Source organism: Hippocampus bargibanti, linkage group LG04, assembly GCF_051943395.1.
Source record: "Hippocampus bargibanti isolate YZ-2025 linkage group LG04, ASM5194339v1, whole genome shotgun sequence".
Lineage (NCBI taxonomy): Eukaryota > Metazoa > Chordata > Actinopteri > Syngnathiformes > Syngnathidae > Hippocampus > Hippocampus bargibanti.
This window is the reverse complement of record NC_142737.1, coordinates 3,667,501-3,686,329: the sequence shown is the minus strand read 5'-3', so window position 1 is coordinate 3,686,329 and position 18,829 is coordinate 3,667,501. Positions and strand designations below refer to the sequence as shown.

At 39.7% G+C, this 18,829-nt stretch overlaps 3 protein-coding genes across 3 annotated transcripts in view; 1 reads left to right on the top strand and 2 right to left on the bottom strand.

The window, feature by feature from the left end:
- Nucleotides 1-370: 370 nt before the first annotated feature.
- On the bottom strand, nt 371-16,601 carry ppil3 (peptidylprolyl isomerase (cyclophilin)-like 3). The gene is made up of 7 exons (XM_088993584.1): nt 16,464-16,601; nt 14,244-14,369; nt 3,393-3,467; nt 3,110-3,203; nt 2,924-2,991; nt 2,587-2,705; nt 371-1,602 (listed from the first exon to the last, which is right to left on the bottom strand). Exons 2-7 carry the CDS (start codon nt 14,325-14,327, stop codon nt 1,476-1,478), a joined length of 567 nt encoding a protein of 188 aa, XP_088849710.1. The 5' UTR covers nt 14,328-14,369; nt 16,464-16,601; the 3' UTR covers nt 371-1,475.
- Nucleotides 4,315-14,369, bottom strand: LOC148898748 (volume-regulated anion channel subunit LRRC8A). Its single transcript, XM_088993581.1, has 3 exons — nt 14,244-14,369; nt 9,550-11,668; nt 4,315-7,464 (listed from the first exon to the last, which is right to left on the bottom strand). The coding sequence occupies exons 2-3, from the start codon at nt 11,659-11,661 to the stop codon at nt 7,189-7,191; spliced, it is 2,388 nt and encodes a 795-aa protein (XP_088849707.1). The 5' UTR covers nt 11,662-11,668; nt 14,244-14,369; the 3' UTR covers nt 4,315-7,188.
- Nucleotides 16,602-16,722: 121 nt separating the features above from the next.
- hscb (HscB mitochondrial iron-sulfur cluster cochaperone) overlaps nt 16,723-18,829 on the top strand; it is an 8,682-nt gene continuing 6,575 nt past the window's right edge. The window contains exons 1-2 of the mRNA XM_088993583.1: nt 16,723-17,099; nt 18,062-18,158. Coding sequence (XP_088849709.1) covers nt 16,738-17,099; nt 18,062-18,158 — 459 coding nt within the window. The 5' untranslated portion in view covers nt 16,723-16,737. The remainder of the gene's footprint in view (nt 17,100-18,061; nt 18,159-18,829) is intronic.

Below are 18,829 nucleotides of genomic sequence, written 5' to 3'. Positions count from 1 at the left end.
GTTAAAATCTTAGCGAAAGAACATAGATGGTTTGAAAGGGGAGTAAAAGAAGCTATTTTCATAAAACAGCTAAATCCTTCTTTAAACAGATATGTTGGGGTGAGCTTCAATTTGGATCGTTCGTACAACAGACTTCTTAGGCAAAATAGGATTAGGAATACTGATGAGGCGATACTGGTGGAAGTGGGGCAATCAGGCCAGTCGTTAGTCAGTCCAATAGGAACAATCAGTGGAGTGGCAGGGAGTAGTCCTCTGCTCCCCCCAACCTGAGAGCAGGGACCTATTATAGCAGAGTCTGGCACCGCCATGTCTGGACAGTAGGGATATATATATATATATATAGGGCCTAAAATACCAGTAAGACTTTAGTTTGCTGACGAAGTTTCTTGGATAAGAAGCGAAACGTCCGACACCTTCAAAGAAGTACCGATGACGGCTGAAGAAACATTTTCATCGTTTCATCAACATTAAACACTCTCGATGAGGAACGTAGCCTTCTTTTTCCACCATCTTGAGGAATGATTCCTTGTAAGCTTCGGCAGCTTTATCGACAGAACTGGCTGCCTCGCCATGACGAATGACACTATAAATCCCTGTACGAAAGCTTAAAACTCTCGAACCATCCGTGGCTAGCCTTGAAATCATCAATGGATGACGAACTTCCAGGTTGGCTCTTGATGATATCCGAGTGAAGTTGTCGTGCTTTCTTTGCGATAATTCCTTCACTCGCGCTGTCCTCCAGTTGTAGTATTGAATACATTACTAGTCTTTACATGTTTTGTATTACTCACCTTGTTTTTGTTATTTTAAAATGGAACTCGTCCAGCGTATTAACGGATGTTGAAGTGAGCTGTATGCTTTTTTTTTTCTTTTTATTGATTGTATTGGACTTCTGAAATCATAATGAACTGTAAATTGAAAAAAAAAAAAGATCACAATGATTTCTGTCACATTATCAGGATTAAATATCATAACTGGGAATGTCATTGTTTATCCGACGAATCTACAGTCATGGCTTGTTGAAATAAAATGTACTGTTAAATAAGGCCACGCCCACCCTATTATTATTTAACTACTCGAGAACTCGAAAAACTAGAACTATGCAGACATGGTGCATTTTTTTTCTCTTTTAATATCAAACTTTATTGAACAGGTCCATGACGAGCGGACAAAGGCTACATGGTAGAAATTAAATTCTCAATGGAAAGTTATGAAATTATCTGTATTAAATTGGAGTAGTTGAGTGAGATACAAAAGAAATGCAAACTCATTTCTATTGAACTCAAACTATTGATCAGCAGCATTTGTAAACATTATTAGAAAATGAACTGGAAGATGATTGGTCACCGGAGTTCTTCTATCATACATTTGTATGCAAAAAGTAACTCCTAATATGAAAAGAAAGCTTAAAACTTGATTTTGAAGTCGATATTGACATACCGACACAGACGTTTTGGGCCTCACAAGGATATTTTCTAACCGGCGAATGGGTTGGCGTGAATGGTGACGTCTTTAATGCGAGATTCAGTCAATGGTCGGAATGTCTTTTCATGCACGGGGAGCTTCTCCAGTTCATCCAGTGCTTCCAAGCCATCAATAATCCTAGGGGAAATAAAATACAAATAAAAATAAATGAACTTTGAATTGATTCAGGTGTTTTTTTTTTTAATAATTAACCGTAAAATGTGTACATAATTAAGTATAGTGATACCTTGGCTCACGAACTGAATTGGTTCCCAGACAGTGTGTGTAAGGTGAAAAGTGTGTATCCCAAAAATTAATTTCCCATAGGAAACCATTAAAATGAGAATAATCCGTTCCCAGGTCGCCATAAAACATAATTTTCTACTGTCCAATTTTCTAAGCCTTAAAACTACACAAAATATACCTTATTTTATGCATAATAAAGGTGCTATGGTATTATAATTAAAGAAATAAACTGTACTGTATAATAAAGTTGTTTTATTTACCTTTGTGATGGCCGTTGATGGCTTGATGGAATAAAGTGGCTGGTTTCCTCAGCATTAAACACTTGATAAGGAACGTAGCCTTCTTCTTTCACGATCTTGAGGAATGATCCCATGTAGGTGCTTTCTCTGCGATAATTTTATCTAGTTCCTCATCAATTGTTTTATGTTTAGCTGGGTTGATAGCTTTTTGCATCAAGTGTACAGATGGCTTGTGCGGGTTGTTTGTGGAGCCTGATTGATGTGATATTTTAACCTTGCAGTCTACACTCTGCCTTTGAACTATCAAAGTTGAAACACTCTCACTGTCATCTGCCTGTCTCCTTATGTTTAAACCACCCCCCCTCACTAGTGCGGTCTTGACCAATCACGTGGCTTTAAACGAAGACTGGGGGCGGGGGATAGAGGACAAAAACAGTCGGCTGACATTTTGTTGTTAGAACAGGCTAGTTCGCGAACGACACATCACTCATTGAGGCAGCTCTGTGTGTATCCCGAAAAAAATTCGTATGCCAAGGTAAAATTCTCCTGAATTTAACGTTCGGAAACCGAAAAGTTCATAAGCCAAAAGGTTCGTAAACCGAGGTATCAGTGTACTGCAGTTAGCTACTGTACATACTTTCCAAAGACTGTATACTTCATGTCCAAATGAGGCTGTTTGGCGTAGGTGAAGAAAAACTGCGAGCCATTTGTGTTTGGACCATTATTTGCCATGGAAACCACTCCTCGAACGTTATGCTGAAACAAACAAATAAATAAGCAATTAAATAAAAATAATAAAAAAAATAATACAAAATTCAGCAGGAACTGGAACCTTAGTCACGGAAGACCGGATTGCGAACAGTTCCAAATATCAATCTGCATTAAAACAAAAATTCATATGCTGATGCAAAAAAAGCAAAAAAAAAAAAAAAAAAATGGCAGGAAAAACCTACAAGAGAAAAGGGCCGACTCACTTTTAAATGTTCGCTGAATTCATCTTCAAACTTGCGCCCCCATATGCTTGTTCCACCTTTACCAGTGCCTGTTTGATTTTGCATCCAGAGTAAATCATAAAAAGGCCACCAACAAAGGGTAGCATTGCAAATAATATACAGTACTTTAATGTGGTTTATAAACACTACTTCAATGTGGTTTTCTACCTGTCGGGTCTCCAGTTTGCACCATGAAGCCTTTAATGTTACGATGAAAGATGCATCCTTTGTAAAAACCGCTGGCACACAGGGCGAGGAAGTTCTAAAATGAAACCATTTTTCGTTCACACGTTTATGAAAACAATTCTCTCCCATTTGATCTATGAGTACACCCTGAATTGCTATCAACGCTCCTTTCTCCATATATTCCTAAAAGTAACGAATTTACGAGAAATTTCCACAAAGCGAAAATGCAAAGAACAATCTGAAAGGGGCGATTTTTTTTACTTACCTCACACGTTTTCGGTGCGCGTTCACAGAATATTTCAATTTTGATGTCTCCTAAATCGGTGTGAAGTGTAACAGCCTGCGCAAAAGGCAAAGGATAAACATATGACAAAAAAAAATGAATACATTTGGCCCGTGAATTACAAACAAACCATTCGTTCTTGGTAAATCACACACATGAAAAAAATTAATACAGTAGGTACTATTGTGATAGATTCAGAAGCACTTAAATTAAAACAAAACAAGTTACCATTTTAAACGTTTCAACTGTACATGAGTGCGTCGACGAATTACATCCGTGTGGATGTAGCTGTTGGGCGAATAAAGTTTCCGGCTAACCATGAGTGCAATTCCGTATGAAAATACGATACGATCAGTACAAAGAAGTCAAATTGAGTTACTTCGAGTTTTATATTCTTAATATTTAATATTTTGGCTGTGTGCCGTGGATATATTTACTTTAATTGTGATCTGGTTGTTTGGACGATGGCACGTTTTGAATCGTCGCTGTCGTAAAACAGGACAAGACCTGTCGAATACGTTGCCTCACGTCAACATGGCTATTCCTGAATAATCTTATCGTAGTATTTTTTTTGTTTTTGAAAGATTAAAAAAAAAAACATTCTAAAAATATAAGAAGTGTACAAGAATAAAAGCCTGTTAAAATAAATTACAAACGTACGTGTTTTTTTAATGCTACTCAACCTGTCATTGGTTTTAATACAAACAAAATGTGGTTATGCGAGTCTCATGTCAATTACTGTAAAATGTGAAAAAAAAAAGTAGTTGAACACTTTTACATCTTGTTTTTGTAATTCCAACGCAACCACCTTGAAATAAATAAAACAATAAATACACTATTGTGTCGATATCCAGCAGAACCGAACCTAGCAAAAGAATGACGAATCAATGCAATATTCCAGTCATTGGACGAATCACATTTTTTTTATTGACAAAACACGGTTGATTTTTCATTTCTCTCACGCATCACTCTCATCGCAAAACATTTATCCTCAGAAATATCAAAACACAAATTTGCAAATTAATAACAGTAATACACTATTTATTCAATCATTAAAAAGGGAGCAAAGAATATACCACAATGAGTTCTCATTCCTCAATGACTGTTTTCCAGTTTACTCCCATTGATTAAAAATGAAAACATTTACCGTACAATACATAGAAATGTCGTTCCGTTTCAGCCGTGATTATATGGAGCTAAGTAGTCTTCCACGTTAGCTTTAAAAGTGTGCTCCAGTTTAAAAAGCAAAAATGCAACAGCATATTAAAAAAAAGTTAGAGTGAACTGGAGTTAAGGCGCATATGATATATGGTAGTTTTGTTTTGTATTGACAAAAAGTACATTTGCTCCCATTTACCAAAGTAATTGTGCGTATCGGATGGACATTTACGAGGAAACCTGCAATCAGACATACGTTAAGTGACAAAACTCTTTCATACTCATCTTATTTACGAGAACGTGTTCATTGGGGTGATTTAGGTATGTAACCTTTTCCTATTATGTTCTAATATTGACATTATTTCATAAATAAGCCCTCAAAACATCCTTAGATAAAAATTTAGAGCAAGGGCGGGTAATCCCACCTCCCAAACAAGCAGCCATTTCATTTCCATAAAGTTGTCCATTTATGAAAAAAAAAAACAAATGTTAATGATTGTAAAATTATGAGCAGTCAAGGTATTTATTTTCTGACTGTTCCTCTGAGGTTTGTTTTTAAGAATTACACGGCGGGATGAAATACTGGAAGGCAATCTTCCCTTTTCTCAACATGGCGACCCAGCAAGCCGTGACTGCACATAACAATCGTTCAAATGACTTTCTGGCATGCGCTCAAACATACATTTTCATATATTAATCGATTTAATCACACCTTTCACTCATATTTTTGTTCCTTTACAGTATATGCTTACACTATGGGACATAACACAAAATAGTTTTTTTTTTTCCGATTCAAACTTAAATGATTGTCAACTTTTACAGCGTACTGGTAGGGTTGTAAATATACACGACATAGAATATGATATAACGAACGAACCGTGGCGTTCCAATATTTTTGCTGAGCTTCATAAAATGCTTGTCGGCGATGCTAACACAAAGTCCACTTGGTTTGGATACGATTGAATACAAAACAAAGACCATGCGGGGTCAACCTTGGCATCTCAGTGGCTTGCTAATACGTTTAAGAATACAGAAGAATTGTCCTCTTTAGTGCTTGTGAATTATATATTTATGTATAATTATTTGTATATATATATAAAAAATGCTCGGTAGAGTCGGCCCTATTGTTTTGCATACTTCAAATTCGTCGCCATCATCGAGATGCATAACATGTAAACAAACATCACAATGGCACTGCTTCTCCAATTTCCCTTTTTTGAGAATTATTAAAGTGTATCGTGTGTTATTGCTAAATAGCTTGAAGGGTGCATGTCCCCCCCCAAAAAAACAAAAACATAAAAAATTAAAGCCTGAAAAAAAAAATCAAAATGGCGGCAAACTGAGTGAATATTTCCCCCCAAAAAAACCTGAAAAACACAAACAAACAAAAAAATAAAAAATGGCGGTAGACTATGTGAATACTTCCCGAAAAAAAATGCCTGAAAAAAGCAAAACAAAACAAAAAATCAAAATGGCAGCAGACTGACTGAATATTTGCAGAAAAAAAGCCTGAACAAAACAAAACAACAAATCAAAATGGCGGACGACTAGGTGAATACAACCCGAAAAGAAATCCTGAAAAACCAAAAACAAAAAACAAAAAAATAAAAACAAAATGCTGGTAGACTAGGTGAATACTTCCCGAAAAAAAGCCTGAAAAAAATTGCACAAAACAAAAAAACAAAATGGCGGATGACAAGGTGAATACATCCCGAAAAAAAAAAAAGCCTGAAAAAAATTGCACAAAACAAAAAAAAAACAAAATGGCGGATGACAAGGTGAATACTTCCCGAAAAAAAGCCTGAAAAAAATTGCACAAAACAAAAAAACAAAATGGCGGATGACAAGGTGAATACATCCCGAAAAAAAAGCCTGAAAAAAATTGCACAAAACAAAAAAACAAAATGGCGGATGACAAGGTGAATACTTCCCGGAAAAAAAAAAGCCTGAAAAAAATTGCACAAAACAAAAAAAAAACAAAATGGCGGATGACAAGGTGAATACTTCCCGAAAAAAAGCCTGAAAAAAATTGCACAAAACAAAAAAACAAAATGGCGGACGACAAGGTGAATACTTCCCGAAAAAAAGCCTGAAAAAAACAACAAATCAAAATGGGGGCAGACTTAGTGAATACCTCCCCAAAAAAAGCCTGAAAAACCAAAACACACAAAAAAAAAAACAAAAAAAAAAACAAACAAACAAACAAAAAAAAAAGCAGACGACGAGGTGAATACTTCTTGTAAAAAAACAACACAAAACAAGAAAACAAAATGGCGGACGACTAGGTGAATACTTCCTGAAAAAAACAAACAACACAAAACAAAAAATCAAAATGGCGGCAGACTTAGTGAATACCTCCCCTCAAAAAAAGCCTGAAAAACCAAACCAAAACAAAAAAATGTTGCCAGACTGAGTGAATACTTCCTGAAAAAAAAAGCCTGAAAAACCAAAAAAACTAAATGGCGGATGACTAGGAGAATACTTCCCGAAAAAAAAAAAAAAAAAAGCCTGAAAAACCAAAACAAAACAACAAATCAAAATGGCGGCCGATGACTGAGTGAATACTTCCTGTTCCTTATCAACTGTACGTGACGGCGTCCCATCTCGGTTTCTTTGTCCGTCAAATCTGCTCTTTGTCCGTCCTCCATAATTGTTCTTTGACTTCGGTGGGTAAGGTGTTGAACAGGTCCTCCTCCACAACCAGCCCGGTTCTCTTGAGTTGCCGGCACTCGGCAAGTTCCACGGGAAGACACTCCAGACGGTTGCCCCTGAGCTCCAGTTGCGTCAGTCCGCTCAGTTCGCCGAAGCGCGACGGCAGCGATTGCAGGCAGTTGTTGCCCAGGTTCAAAGTGCGCAGTTTCTTGCACTGGAACAGCTCATTGGGGAGGCTCTCGATCTGCATGGAAGGGGAAACGGGGGAAACGGCACCATTTGTAAGAACCAGTGTGAGAAAGGAAAAGTCGTTAAATTAGCGTATTTTCCCGGACTATAAGGCACATCGGATGTTATGGCGCACCTTCAAACCTTCAAAAAATTAACACATTAAAAAAAAATCCATATACAGTGATACCTTGGCTTACAAACTTAATTCGTTCGCAGGCAGTGTGTGTAAGGCGAAAAGTGTGTATCCCAAAAAATAATTTCCCATAGGAAACCATTAAAATGAGAATAATCCGTTGCTAGGTCCCCATAAAACACAATTTCTAATTTCCTAAGCCTAAAAACTACACCACATATAACTTCTTTTATGTATAATAAATGTGCTACGGTATTATAATTAAAGAAATAAACTGGACAGTAGAATAAAGTCGTTTTATTTACATTTGTGATGGTCATTGATGGCTTGATGGAATGGAGTGGCCGGTTTCATCAGCATTAAACACTTGATGAGGAACATAACCTTTTACTTTCACCATCTTGAGGAATGATCTGTGATAGGTGCTTTCTCTGCGATAATTTTACCTAGTTCCTCATCCATTGTGTTCTGTTTAGCTGGGTTGATAGCTTTTTGCATCAAGTGTAGAGATGGCTTGTGCGGGTTGTTTGTGCAGCCTGTCTCAGCATTAAACACTTGATGAGGAACGTAACCTTCTTCGTTCATCCCTTATAGGTGCTTTCTCTGTGATAATTTTATCTAGTTCGTCATCAATTGTGTTCTGTTTAGCTGGTGCAAGTGTACAGATGGCTTGTGCGGGTTGTTTGTGAAGCTTGATTGATGGGATATTTTAACCTTGCAGTCTACACTCTGCCTTTGAACTATCAAAGTTGAAACTCTCTGTCGTCTGCCTGTCTCTTTAATGTTTAAACCACCCCCCCCCTCACTGCTGCGTTATTGACCAATCACATGGCTTTAACCGAAGACTGGGGGCGGGGAATAGAGGACAAAAACAGTCGGCTGCCATTTTGTTGTTAGAAGAACGACATCACTTATTGAGGCAGCTCCGTGTACAAAAGAAGTTCGTATGCCAAGGTAAAATTTTCATAAATGTAATGTAAATTGCAATGCAAATGTAATTTTCTCCGTGCGTGCATAGAAATAGTATCGATATAACCGGGACTATCGATATATCCGATATCGATATAACGCGACTTTACTGTATCACCGTATACAGTAGGTGCACTTTCAATGAATGTCATATTTAAAAACTTTGTTCATAAATAAGGCGGACCGAATTATAAAATGCACCTTCAACAAATGACATTGAAAAAAATCATCTATAAAATGCACCGGATTACAAGGAGCACCTTCAATGAATGACATTTTAAAACATTTTCCGGACTATGAGGCGCACAGTTTTATAAAGCACACCTTCAATGAATAACATTTTAAAACATTTTCCGGTTATAAAGCGCACCTTCAGCGAATGGCATATTAAAAAATAATTCCTTATATAAGCGTACTTTCATTGAATTACATATTTAAAAACTTTTTCCGTATATAAGGCGCACCGGATTATAAAGTGCATCTTCAATGAATGACATAAAAAAATCCACATATAAAACACACTGGATTACAAAGCACACCATCAATAAATGATATACAGTAAAGTCTCGTTATATCGATATCGGATATATCGATAGTCCCGGTTATATCGATACTATTTCTATGCACGCACGGAGAAAATTACATGCAAACAGGGTCGGATATATCGATAGTCCCGGTTATATCGATATTTTTTCGGACTCCCTTGAATATCGATATAACGAGACTTTACTGTATTTTCAAACTAGACGCAACGGGTTTATCAGGCGCATGGTCAGATTTTGAAAAAAATTGAAGGTGTGCCTTATAGTGCGGAAAATACGGGAAAATGACTATTTCTTTTCTTACACGGTTTTGACCGTCTGTGCGCCTTTGGACCGGTTTGCTTGGTCACGATGATGACAGAACCACTAGCGATTTCGTTCCAATTTAAACCCCCGTTCAATGAAAACGAAAATACGGAATTGAACCATCGTCAACGGCGACTCATCTACTCACCCGATTGGCGGTCACGGCGAAGTACTGAAGGTTCTGCAAGGAGCCGACGTCCGCCGGGATGTTGGTCAAGTTGTTGTGGCTCAGATCCAGAAAACGAAGCTTGCGACAATAAAACAACTGACCGGGGATCTTGTCAATCTTATTCCGGTTCAGGTAGAGCTTCTCCAAATTGATCAGCGTGCCGATCTGGATGGGGATGTAAGCGATCTGATTGTACCAGAGCTTCAAGCAGACCAACCTGTGCAGGTGTTGGAAACTGATGATCTCCTCGATGGTCTTCAGATTATTGTCCTTCAAATCGATCTCCTGTAAATTGTGCAAGCTGAAGATGGAGTGTGGGATGCGCTCCAGATCGCAGCGGATCAGCTCCAGTTCCGTCAGGTTGACCATTTTCTTCAGGCTGTTGAGGACCATCAGTTTGGTGCCTTCGTTATTGACCGAAAGCTTCTGGAGGTGCATTCCCACGTCGGTGACCACCTGCGGCAGCTTGGTGAGGTTGCTCTTCAAACGAAGGACCTTGAGTCTCTTCAGTTCCCGCAACCCGTCGATGACGATGTAGCGGTTGTTCTCGGCGCTGAGGTTCCCGGTGAGGTGAAGCTCGCTGAGGTTCTTCAAGCTGTAAATCCATAAAGGAATCTCCTTGATATCGGTGAACTTGATGTGTAGGGACTTCAAGTTCTCCCGCAGAAAAGCCAACGCCGGCGCCTCGATTTTGGCCGGCGTGTGGTAGAGCCACATCTCCCGAAGGTTGACGAGCTGAGCGATGATGGGCGGGATGGTCACGTCTGGTATGAGCTCCAGTTTTAGGACCTCCAGCTCCATCAGGTCAAAAACTGTATCCGGGATGCCGCTGAGCATGAACAGATGCAGTTCCAGCTTCTCTTGGGAGTTCTTAGTGATCCTCTGCCGGAGTTTGTCCAAGGTCCACTCGTTGTTGAGGTTAAGCTGCCTCAGTTTGTTCTCGCTCACCTCGGAGAGGAACACGGCGAAGCGTTTGGAGTACAACGGGTCATATTGATCGATCATGTGCAGCATGAAGGCAAAGTCGTTCTTGACGTCGGGTATGTCGCTGTAGCTGCTTTCTTCTCGGATGGATTCAAAGGAATACCTCTTGAGGGAGCGTCGTAGCATCCAGCAGAGAGTGTACATGCAGATGACGCCGTAGACCACCACCAAGCTAATGTAGAAGCAAGCTAAGATCTTGAAGAGCGTCGCCAGAGGATGAGCGCAGCGATAAACGCTGTAACCGGTCAGACTTTCGATGTCCACGTTGCAGTCCACGCTGAACTTGATGTCGTTCACATAGTAGCCCGTGTAGCAGATGATCAAAACGAATTTCAGGACCTTAATCATCGTTTGACGGATGTACAGCCGGTAGACGATATCCCCTTCTTCCACGTGGATCCGGAACTTCTTGACCTTCTCGAAAAGCGCTTTGGCCTGCTCGCCTTCCTTCTTATCCAAAACGCCCGTCTCCGTTCGGTCCACGATTCCTTGCTCCAGACGAGTTTTTGTCCGTTGGAGCATGGGGACGCTGGCTTCTACGTCTTCGCTGATGACCGATTCCTTGTGCTCTATGGAGCCGTTCATTTTCATGGGTTTGGGATCGCTTTCCTCCACCACCGTTTCGGATAAAGCCCTGGTGGTCCACGGCGAGTCGAAGCATTTGAGTAAGATGGACACAAAGTGCTCCAGTTTGGAGCTGGTGCGGGGGAACTTGAACCAAAAGTTGCTACAGGCTAAGAAAATAAGAGTATGGAGTAAAACCAGGTAGGGGAAATACTTGGCAAACCAGTGTAAGCGAGTCTCGTAGCAAACGGCGTCCACGTAGTTGTACTGGTGGCGGTCCAAATCGTACCGGATTCCTTTGGGCTCCCATGAAAAAGGTGAGACGAAGGAGGAATTTAAGTTCTTCTTGCAGGTCTGATCGACCACCCATTTGCAAGGTAAGCAGATCATCTTGTCCTGGGTGACTTGCAAGGTGCCCCCGAACACGGAGATCATGAGCATCACGATAGAAATGTAGTCGGTGAACACGTCCCACCATGGTTTCAGGATGCGGTAGGCCGGCTGCGTGTCCACAAAGTACCGCAGTTCAGTGATGGGGATCATGGTTTATCTGGAAGGAAAAAAAAAGCAAACGTTGGAGAAAACCGGGGAGACTAAGGATCCGATAGGACGTCGGCTTTCGAGAGCGAGATTTCGAGCTGAAAAATACGATCTATTGAAGAACGCCTGAAAATGAGCTTCAACCCCTTACTGATAAAATATCCGTTTATAGACTTCACTGTAATGTTTACCTTATGACAGTCGAGTTAGCTATCAAGCTAGCTACCTAGCTATTTATTAGCTATCTGTTAGCTGTCTGGCTGGCTGGCTGGGTGGCTAACTATCTAGCTAGTTATCGTTTAGCTATCTAGCTGGCTAGGTAGCTATCTATTAGTGACTGTATCTATCAGCTAGCGAGCTAGCTTTCTGTCTATTTGAGTTACTTCCGGGTTGAGTGAACGCCGGGTTGAGTGAACGCCGCAGAAAAAAACTTATCCTGTGACTGTACAGGACAATTTGAAATTTTGGCTTGAACTTTAGCAAGCAACATGACACTCGACATGCTTGATTTGCTTTTTTGCAGGCCCAATAAAATGATTTATTGGGCTAAATTTGCCCCCCGGGCCTTGACTTTGACACCAGTGTCATAGCCATTTCATCATTTTTACTAATTGGCCATGGTGAAAATCAATAGTCAATTCAATTTTAATTGGAACGGATCCAGATTGTTTTTCAGCATTTTTGGCCACAACATTCATCAAGCGGATGTGCCTTTACGACAGCACGAATATGCCAGCACTGTTTTTGATTGTCAATGCCATTTGACTGTCATCGCTGGACAGCACTGGGGCAATTGTGGTTTTTTTTTTGCGCCTGTAATGGGCAGCATTTTCACAACCCCGCATGTGAAAGTGCCGCGGCTTGGAGTTGAAGCAGATTTAAGTGGGACAGGAGATGTGAGACAAGCTCTTTTTGTCAATGGATGCTACAGCTTTGTGTTTGCTTCAACATTTAGCTTGTAGCATACATGCACATTTCACGATGGCGTCCTTGATTCACTGGTGAAAAGGACGCTTTCATCCTCTCCTCTTTCATCTAGAACTGCTTGGTGCAACAAAGAGGGTGCAGAAAGTGCTTAAGATTGAATGACTGTCTCTGTCTACATTGTTTATTTAGTTTTTTTGTTGTTGTTTTGACTTCAAGATGGCATCACGAGAGTGGCTGTCTTTACAGCAGCTCCTATATTTTGTTTTTCTACTTCTTCCTTTGCTTTCCTCTTACATTCATCACTTTGCTGCTGTGAAATGTAAATTTCTCCACCGCAAGACTAATAAAGGCAAATCCAATCCTTTATATAAATATATATATATATATATTTTTATGACCATTGGAATGTTGGAGACTTTAGGCAGTTCCTGCCACACGTGTTTACTGGATGTGTGTTTTTTCTTCAAAATCGTCTGCCACATCATCATTTTTAAGAGTCAAATTCAAATATGAATTTGAAACGATCAAGCTTTTTGAAAATTATATGTGGACCAGTATCACAGAACAGATCTTAGATCACAGGTGTCAAAGTCAAGGCCCGCGGGCCAAATCCGGCCCGCCACATCATTTTTTTCGGCCCGCGAAAGCTAATCAAACTTGTTAAATTCCATGATGATTGCTAAAATCTGAGCCAAAATTTCATATTTTTGGATGTCAACTACAATAAAAGTCATTATTCTTGACTTCAGATTTGAAAACGAGTTATTCATTAATTTGCTGTGTGCTCTATATGTAATATTTGAAGGGATTTAAACATTCTAATGGGTTCCCCAAATTCATAACGGCCCTCGAGAGGAAACCATAACTACAATGTGGCCCGCAGCAAAAAAATGACTTTGACACCCTGTCTTAGATGATCAACTAGAAATAAAACGTTATGCACAACAACATTTGGTGAAAAAAAAAAAATACAACACACATTCTGCATTCCATCATTTAACAACCATAAAACAAACACAATTATCCAAACAAATTTGGAGATGAAAAGCCATTCTACTTACACCAAGGTAAAGAGCAAAAAGTCCACCCGTTTGCAGTGAGCGACATTCCGCGTCAGCTCTTTTTGTCAATGTTGTCCATCAGTGTTTGGAATCAACTCCTGGCTCCGTCTGCGTGTGTGCGGCACGCCCAGCGAGGGTACTCCTCTAAAGATGATGTTCCGTTTTGGCATGTTTAACCCAAACAGCGCGACGGCCAGAGGAGCCACCTCTCTCGCTAGTTTCTCTATTCTTAGCCATTTCCGTTAATAATACCAAGAGTATTGTCTGTGGGGGGGGCCTTGAGTTGCACCCCCCTCGACCTTCAGTAGGAGAGATCCTGTTTACCTTATAGAAAGTGCTGTCTCCAATTCGCTTGCCTTTCCGGGATACTCTACTGTCACCTTTTCCCTCACCTCCCCAACACACCTACACTTAGACAATAAGAGGCAAGGCGCTGGCAGTCATCGCAGGCGTCTACTTTGTTCGGAAACGATAAAGTCGGGGACAACGAGTCTGCGTCGGTGGCCAAAAATGACATTTATACTGGCTTGACTTCAGAGCACCCTTTCGCCCCCTACTCACCATCACAGCACATCGCCCGTGTGTATACAAACTTACCAGTTTCACTGTGTTATCTGGGCTCCAGTGTCTGTTGCAATTGGTGATGGATGAGTCGTTTTCTGTGAGTCCATGAGCGTTCATGGACTATCACCTCTGTTACTTCCATGAGCTTACACGTGAAACCTATAAAATAAAACAAGATAAAACTCACACATACATGTTAAAGGCCAACCGACACCATTTTTTTTTTTTGTTTCCTGACATCAGAAAAACGTTTTATAGCATCTAAAATACCCAAAACACGCAGGCTGATATTTTTAGTCAAATGAAAAACACCAATAAAAATGACTGAAAATGTCCAAAAACTAGTTCAAAATGAAACCGGAAATGGCCAGTTTCAGAAGGTCCTGCCCCCTTGTTCGTGACGTAACGCCAAGACGTCTTGCCTTGCTCGAGAATGAAAACAATGGCTTCATATTCAGAGAAGATGCTTTCTTGTTACTCATCCAGTTATGAATATGATTCAAATAGTTCTAAAAAGGAAAGCATAAATGTTTGGAATCGATTAAAGAAGTCATTCCGTGTCATTTTGAGGCATCTGGACTGAAATGTAGCGTCCGAGAAAATGTACAAGATGGCGCCCAAGCTGCGTTGGAAAAGGGCTGATTTGTCTGCTGGGAATTTGTGTCAGCTCGTATCAAATAGTAGTCTTGGTGCAACACACAACGATTCACCATCACATTATTTATGTGTTTTCCTTCTAATTTCGCCATCAACAAGGATCAACATGAAGTTTTCAGACCAAACAAAGTACCCAAAATGCATTGTATGTCGCCTTCTCAGTCAGTGACAATACCTACTGTGACGTCAGGGTAGGTATCGTCACCAACTGAAAAACAAGACTTCCTGAATATTCAGAGCGAGTCTTAAAACGTAAAGTATAGCTATATGCGGTGGGATCTTTGTAAAATACGCTCAGTAGAAGTCATTTGATGTGATTTTACAAATTATGGACAAAACTTGTCCGAAGGCGTCGGTTGTCCTTTAAGTCTCACGATTTGCTCATGAGACTCCCGATTTTGACCACAATACCATACATGTCAACGTATACATTTGTTTTCATCATTTTTAATTGTATATGTCATATAACAACTTTTATACGATATTTTTTTTCCTGCGGTTATCAAGTCTTTTTCGATGAAGCATCATATGCGCGTCACATTGTTTTTTTTCATTTTATATTTCGGTTTCCGTATTTGAAGTCGGGCATTTGTGTTGCAATCGAGGAATCAACTAGTTATAACGTAGAAGTAAGCATGGGAGAATCACCAAGTAAGAAGAGAAAAACTAGGATCGCATCGCCACCAAAAAGAATGGGAGAGCCTCCAAGGTGAATGAATACGTTGGATGGATAAGATCGTCGACAAAAGGTCCTCAGTTTTCGTTCTGTATATGTACATATTTTTTATCACTGCGTACGGTCGATTACAAAAGCATAATGTGCGCATGTGCGGTAAACTGCATTTCCGCTTGTTTTACCTTTTTTTTATCATTTCAAACAATGTACGGCGTACAACAACTTTTGTACGTAAATTGTAATCATTTAAAAGGGCAGCTATTAGCCAAGGTTGACAGGTATGCAATACTCAGTTTATCAAGCAACTATTGACACAATACAGACAGTTCATTTGTAAGGTGAAACAAAACATAATGTAAAAAAACAAACGACATTTTTATACTAATTGAATTTATAAATGAACAATGAAAGCATTTTTGTGTTTTATTTATTTGTAACGCTCGAGTTATTTTAACACGCACCGGAGTCGCGAGTACAAAAATCTCTCCATGTATGATTTCTGAAAATTAATATTTATGATATCGTGGTAAAAAAAGGTGAGAAAGTAAAATTAAACATAATGTGTAATTAATCATGAGAAGTTGGACTCCGAAGCCATCCAACATAGGCGACATTAGCACAAATGGACTTTGTCAGAATCGTTTATTGAACTATATTATTTGAACAATACAACGTTTGTATTTGAAGAAAAAAGACGTGATTTTTTTCTTGGGGGGGTATAGGGCACGTGAATGCGATGTGCTGACAACACGAACATCATAAGCGTACTAGCCGTAGGCGCTGTTAGCTTGCGACGCTAAATTGCTACATGTTTACCACCCGGCTCTTTGTGTCATCCGGGATGGACCTTCCACTGGGGAGGAACACCGCCGATGGAACGGCGAAACGTTGCGAGAAAACAGCTCAAGGCGTCGACTTACTGTGTTTGAAGTCGCGTGCTAAAATCCAGAATCACTGGGAAGGATTGTTTTGCCTTTTTGTGGGTCGAGAAGCGAAAGCTAAGCTAAACCAAGACGCTGTTTTCTGAGCGCAATCCAGGCGCTTCAGTCATTATCAATCGTCGCCTGTCGATAGGTGGCAGTGTGCTCGTTTATATTAAACGTAGAAGAAGAAAACGTCGCTTCCCGGATATCCTTATGTGTTTGTTTTTAGTTGCAAAACAGCTTCAAATCGGGTCGTTTTTGAAACTCCCAAATGGTGTCATTGAGTATTTTGCGAACGGGAGGTTCATTCCGGTCGCTGTCACTCACAAGCCGATTCGTCACGAGTGAACCGGTCGTTTTTAAAGCTGTTTTATGTCCGGCAAGCTGTTCGGCTGTGGGCTTGATAAAAGACCCGTGGAGCAGCAAGTCACTCGGATCCATTGTTATGAACAGACAGTTGGCTTGCAACCTAAGTAACGTCACGACTATGAGACGGTGCGGCACATGCAATGTTCCAATGAACTGTTGGAAGTGTAAAGAACCTTTTGACACAAAACCGACATTCTTCTGCTCTTCCTGTAAAGTAGTTCAACCTCCTAATGAGGCAGTATCCTTCTTCAACATCATGGATTGGTAAGCTTCTTTGAACCTTCATGTTATACATAACTAATTTTGTTTACAGACATCGATAACGGATTTGCCCAAATTATGAAATTGACTTTTTTTTTTGGGGGGGGGGGTTGTTACAACATTTCAAACTTCTGTGTAAGCTCATAGTTGTGCAGGAGTGGTCCATCGATGAAAAGGTTTCTTCAGGCGTCATCTGTACATGTTTGAAGGTGTCGACGTTTCACTTCTCATCCAAGAGGCTTCGTCAGCAAACTAAAATTTTGCTGGTAGCTCTGGCCCTCTATCTATCTATACACATACAGTATATATACACATACAGTATATATATATACACACACACACACACATACAGTATATATATATATAAATATATATATATATACACACACACACACACACACACACAGTATATATATATATATATATATATATATATACACACACACACACACACACACACACACACACACACACACACACACACACACACACACACACATACAGGAGAGCAGAGGACTATTCCCTGAGGCTACACGGATTACTGCTATTGGCCTGACTGATTATGGTCTATGACTGGCCTGATTGCCCCATTTGCTCTGGTATCACCTCATCAGCATAACTAAGCCTATGTGGCTGTTTGATAAAAAATAGCTTCTTTTACTCCCATTTCAAACCAGTGATAGAATCATATATATATATATATATATATATATATATATATATATATATATATATATATATATATATATATATATATGGCCAGAACTACCAGCAAAATTTTAGTTTGCTGACGAAGCCTCTTGGATGAGAAGCGAAACGTCCGACATCTTCAAAGTAGTACAGATGACGACTAAAGAAACCTTTTAATCGATATATTTCCAACTGGCATGCAAATTATAACTAAATCGCTCAGAAGCACCGTTGAAAGAAAAAATATATATCTTCATTCCCCTTTGACCCCACAGTGAGGACACATTTGCACTGGACACGCACAAACTACAGAAAAGATACTTGCAGCTTCAACGTTCCCTACATCCAGACAACTTCAGCCAGAAATCTGCGGTAGGCAGGGTTTTTTTAAGTGGATAACAGCCCGGGAGCATGATGCGTCCGTGAGTGGTCTGCTTCACCATCTCTTAAGTGTTTTTTTTTTCAAGTACTCGCAGCCCTCACATGGGTAAACAAGGACACTCGTTGTAAAGTAATCTTATTCGTTTTCCCTATGAACAAAACATAACTTTTTGAAATAGGGATATATTGTCTTAAGAACTTAATTGGTTCCCAGACAGAGTGTGTAAGGTGAAAAGTGTGTATTCCAAAAATTAATTTCCCATAAGAAACCATTAATATGAGAATAATCCGTTCTCAGGTCCCCATAAAACATAATTTTCTACTTTCACATTTTCTAAGCCTTATAACGTATTACCTTATTTTATGTGTAATAAATGTGCTATGCTATTATAATCAAAGAAATAAACTATACTGTATAATAGTCATTTTTATTTACCTTTGTGATGGTCGTTGATGGCTTGATAGAATGGATCAATTTCATCAGCATTAAATGCGGAACGTAACCTTATTTCACCATCTTGAGGAAGGATCCCTTGTAGGTGCTTTCTCTGTGATAATTTTATCTAGTTCCTCATCAATTGTGTTCCGTTTAGCTGGGTTTATAGCTTTTTGTATCAAGTGTACAGATGGCTTGTCCGGGTTATTTGTGGAGCCTGATTGAT

Bases quoted from the DNA above. Each gene is read 5' to 3' on its own strand.
- LOC148898748 (XM_088993581.1), bottom strand. From the start codon at position 11,661: ATGATCCCCATCACTGAACTGCGGTACTTTGTGGACACGCAGCCGGCC. The intron at 7,465-9,549 runs GTGAGTAGATGA...CCTTCCATGCAG, and splicing joins TCGCCGTGACCGCCAATCGG to ATCGAGAGCCTCCCCAATGA.
- ppil3 (XM_088993584.1), bottom strand. From the start codon at position 14,327: ATGAACGCTCATGGACTCACAGAAAACGACTCATCCATCACCAATTGC. The intron at 3,468-14,243 runs GTAAGTTTGTAT...CCTTTTGCGCAG, and splicing joins CAGATAACACAGTGAAACTG to GCTGTTACACTTCACACCGA. The intron at 3,204-3,392 runs GTAAGTAAAAAA...GTTTCATTTTAG, and splicing joins GCGCACCGAAAACGTGTGAG to AACTTCCTCGCCCTGTGTGC.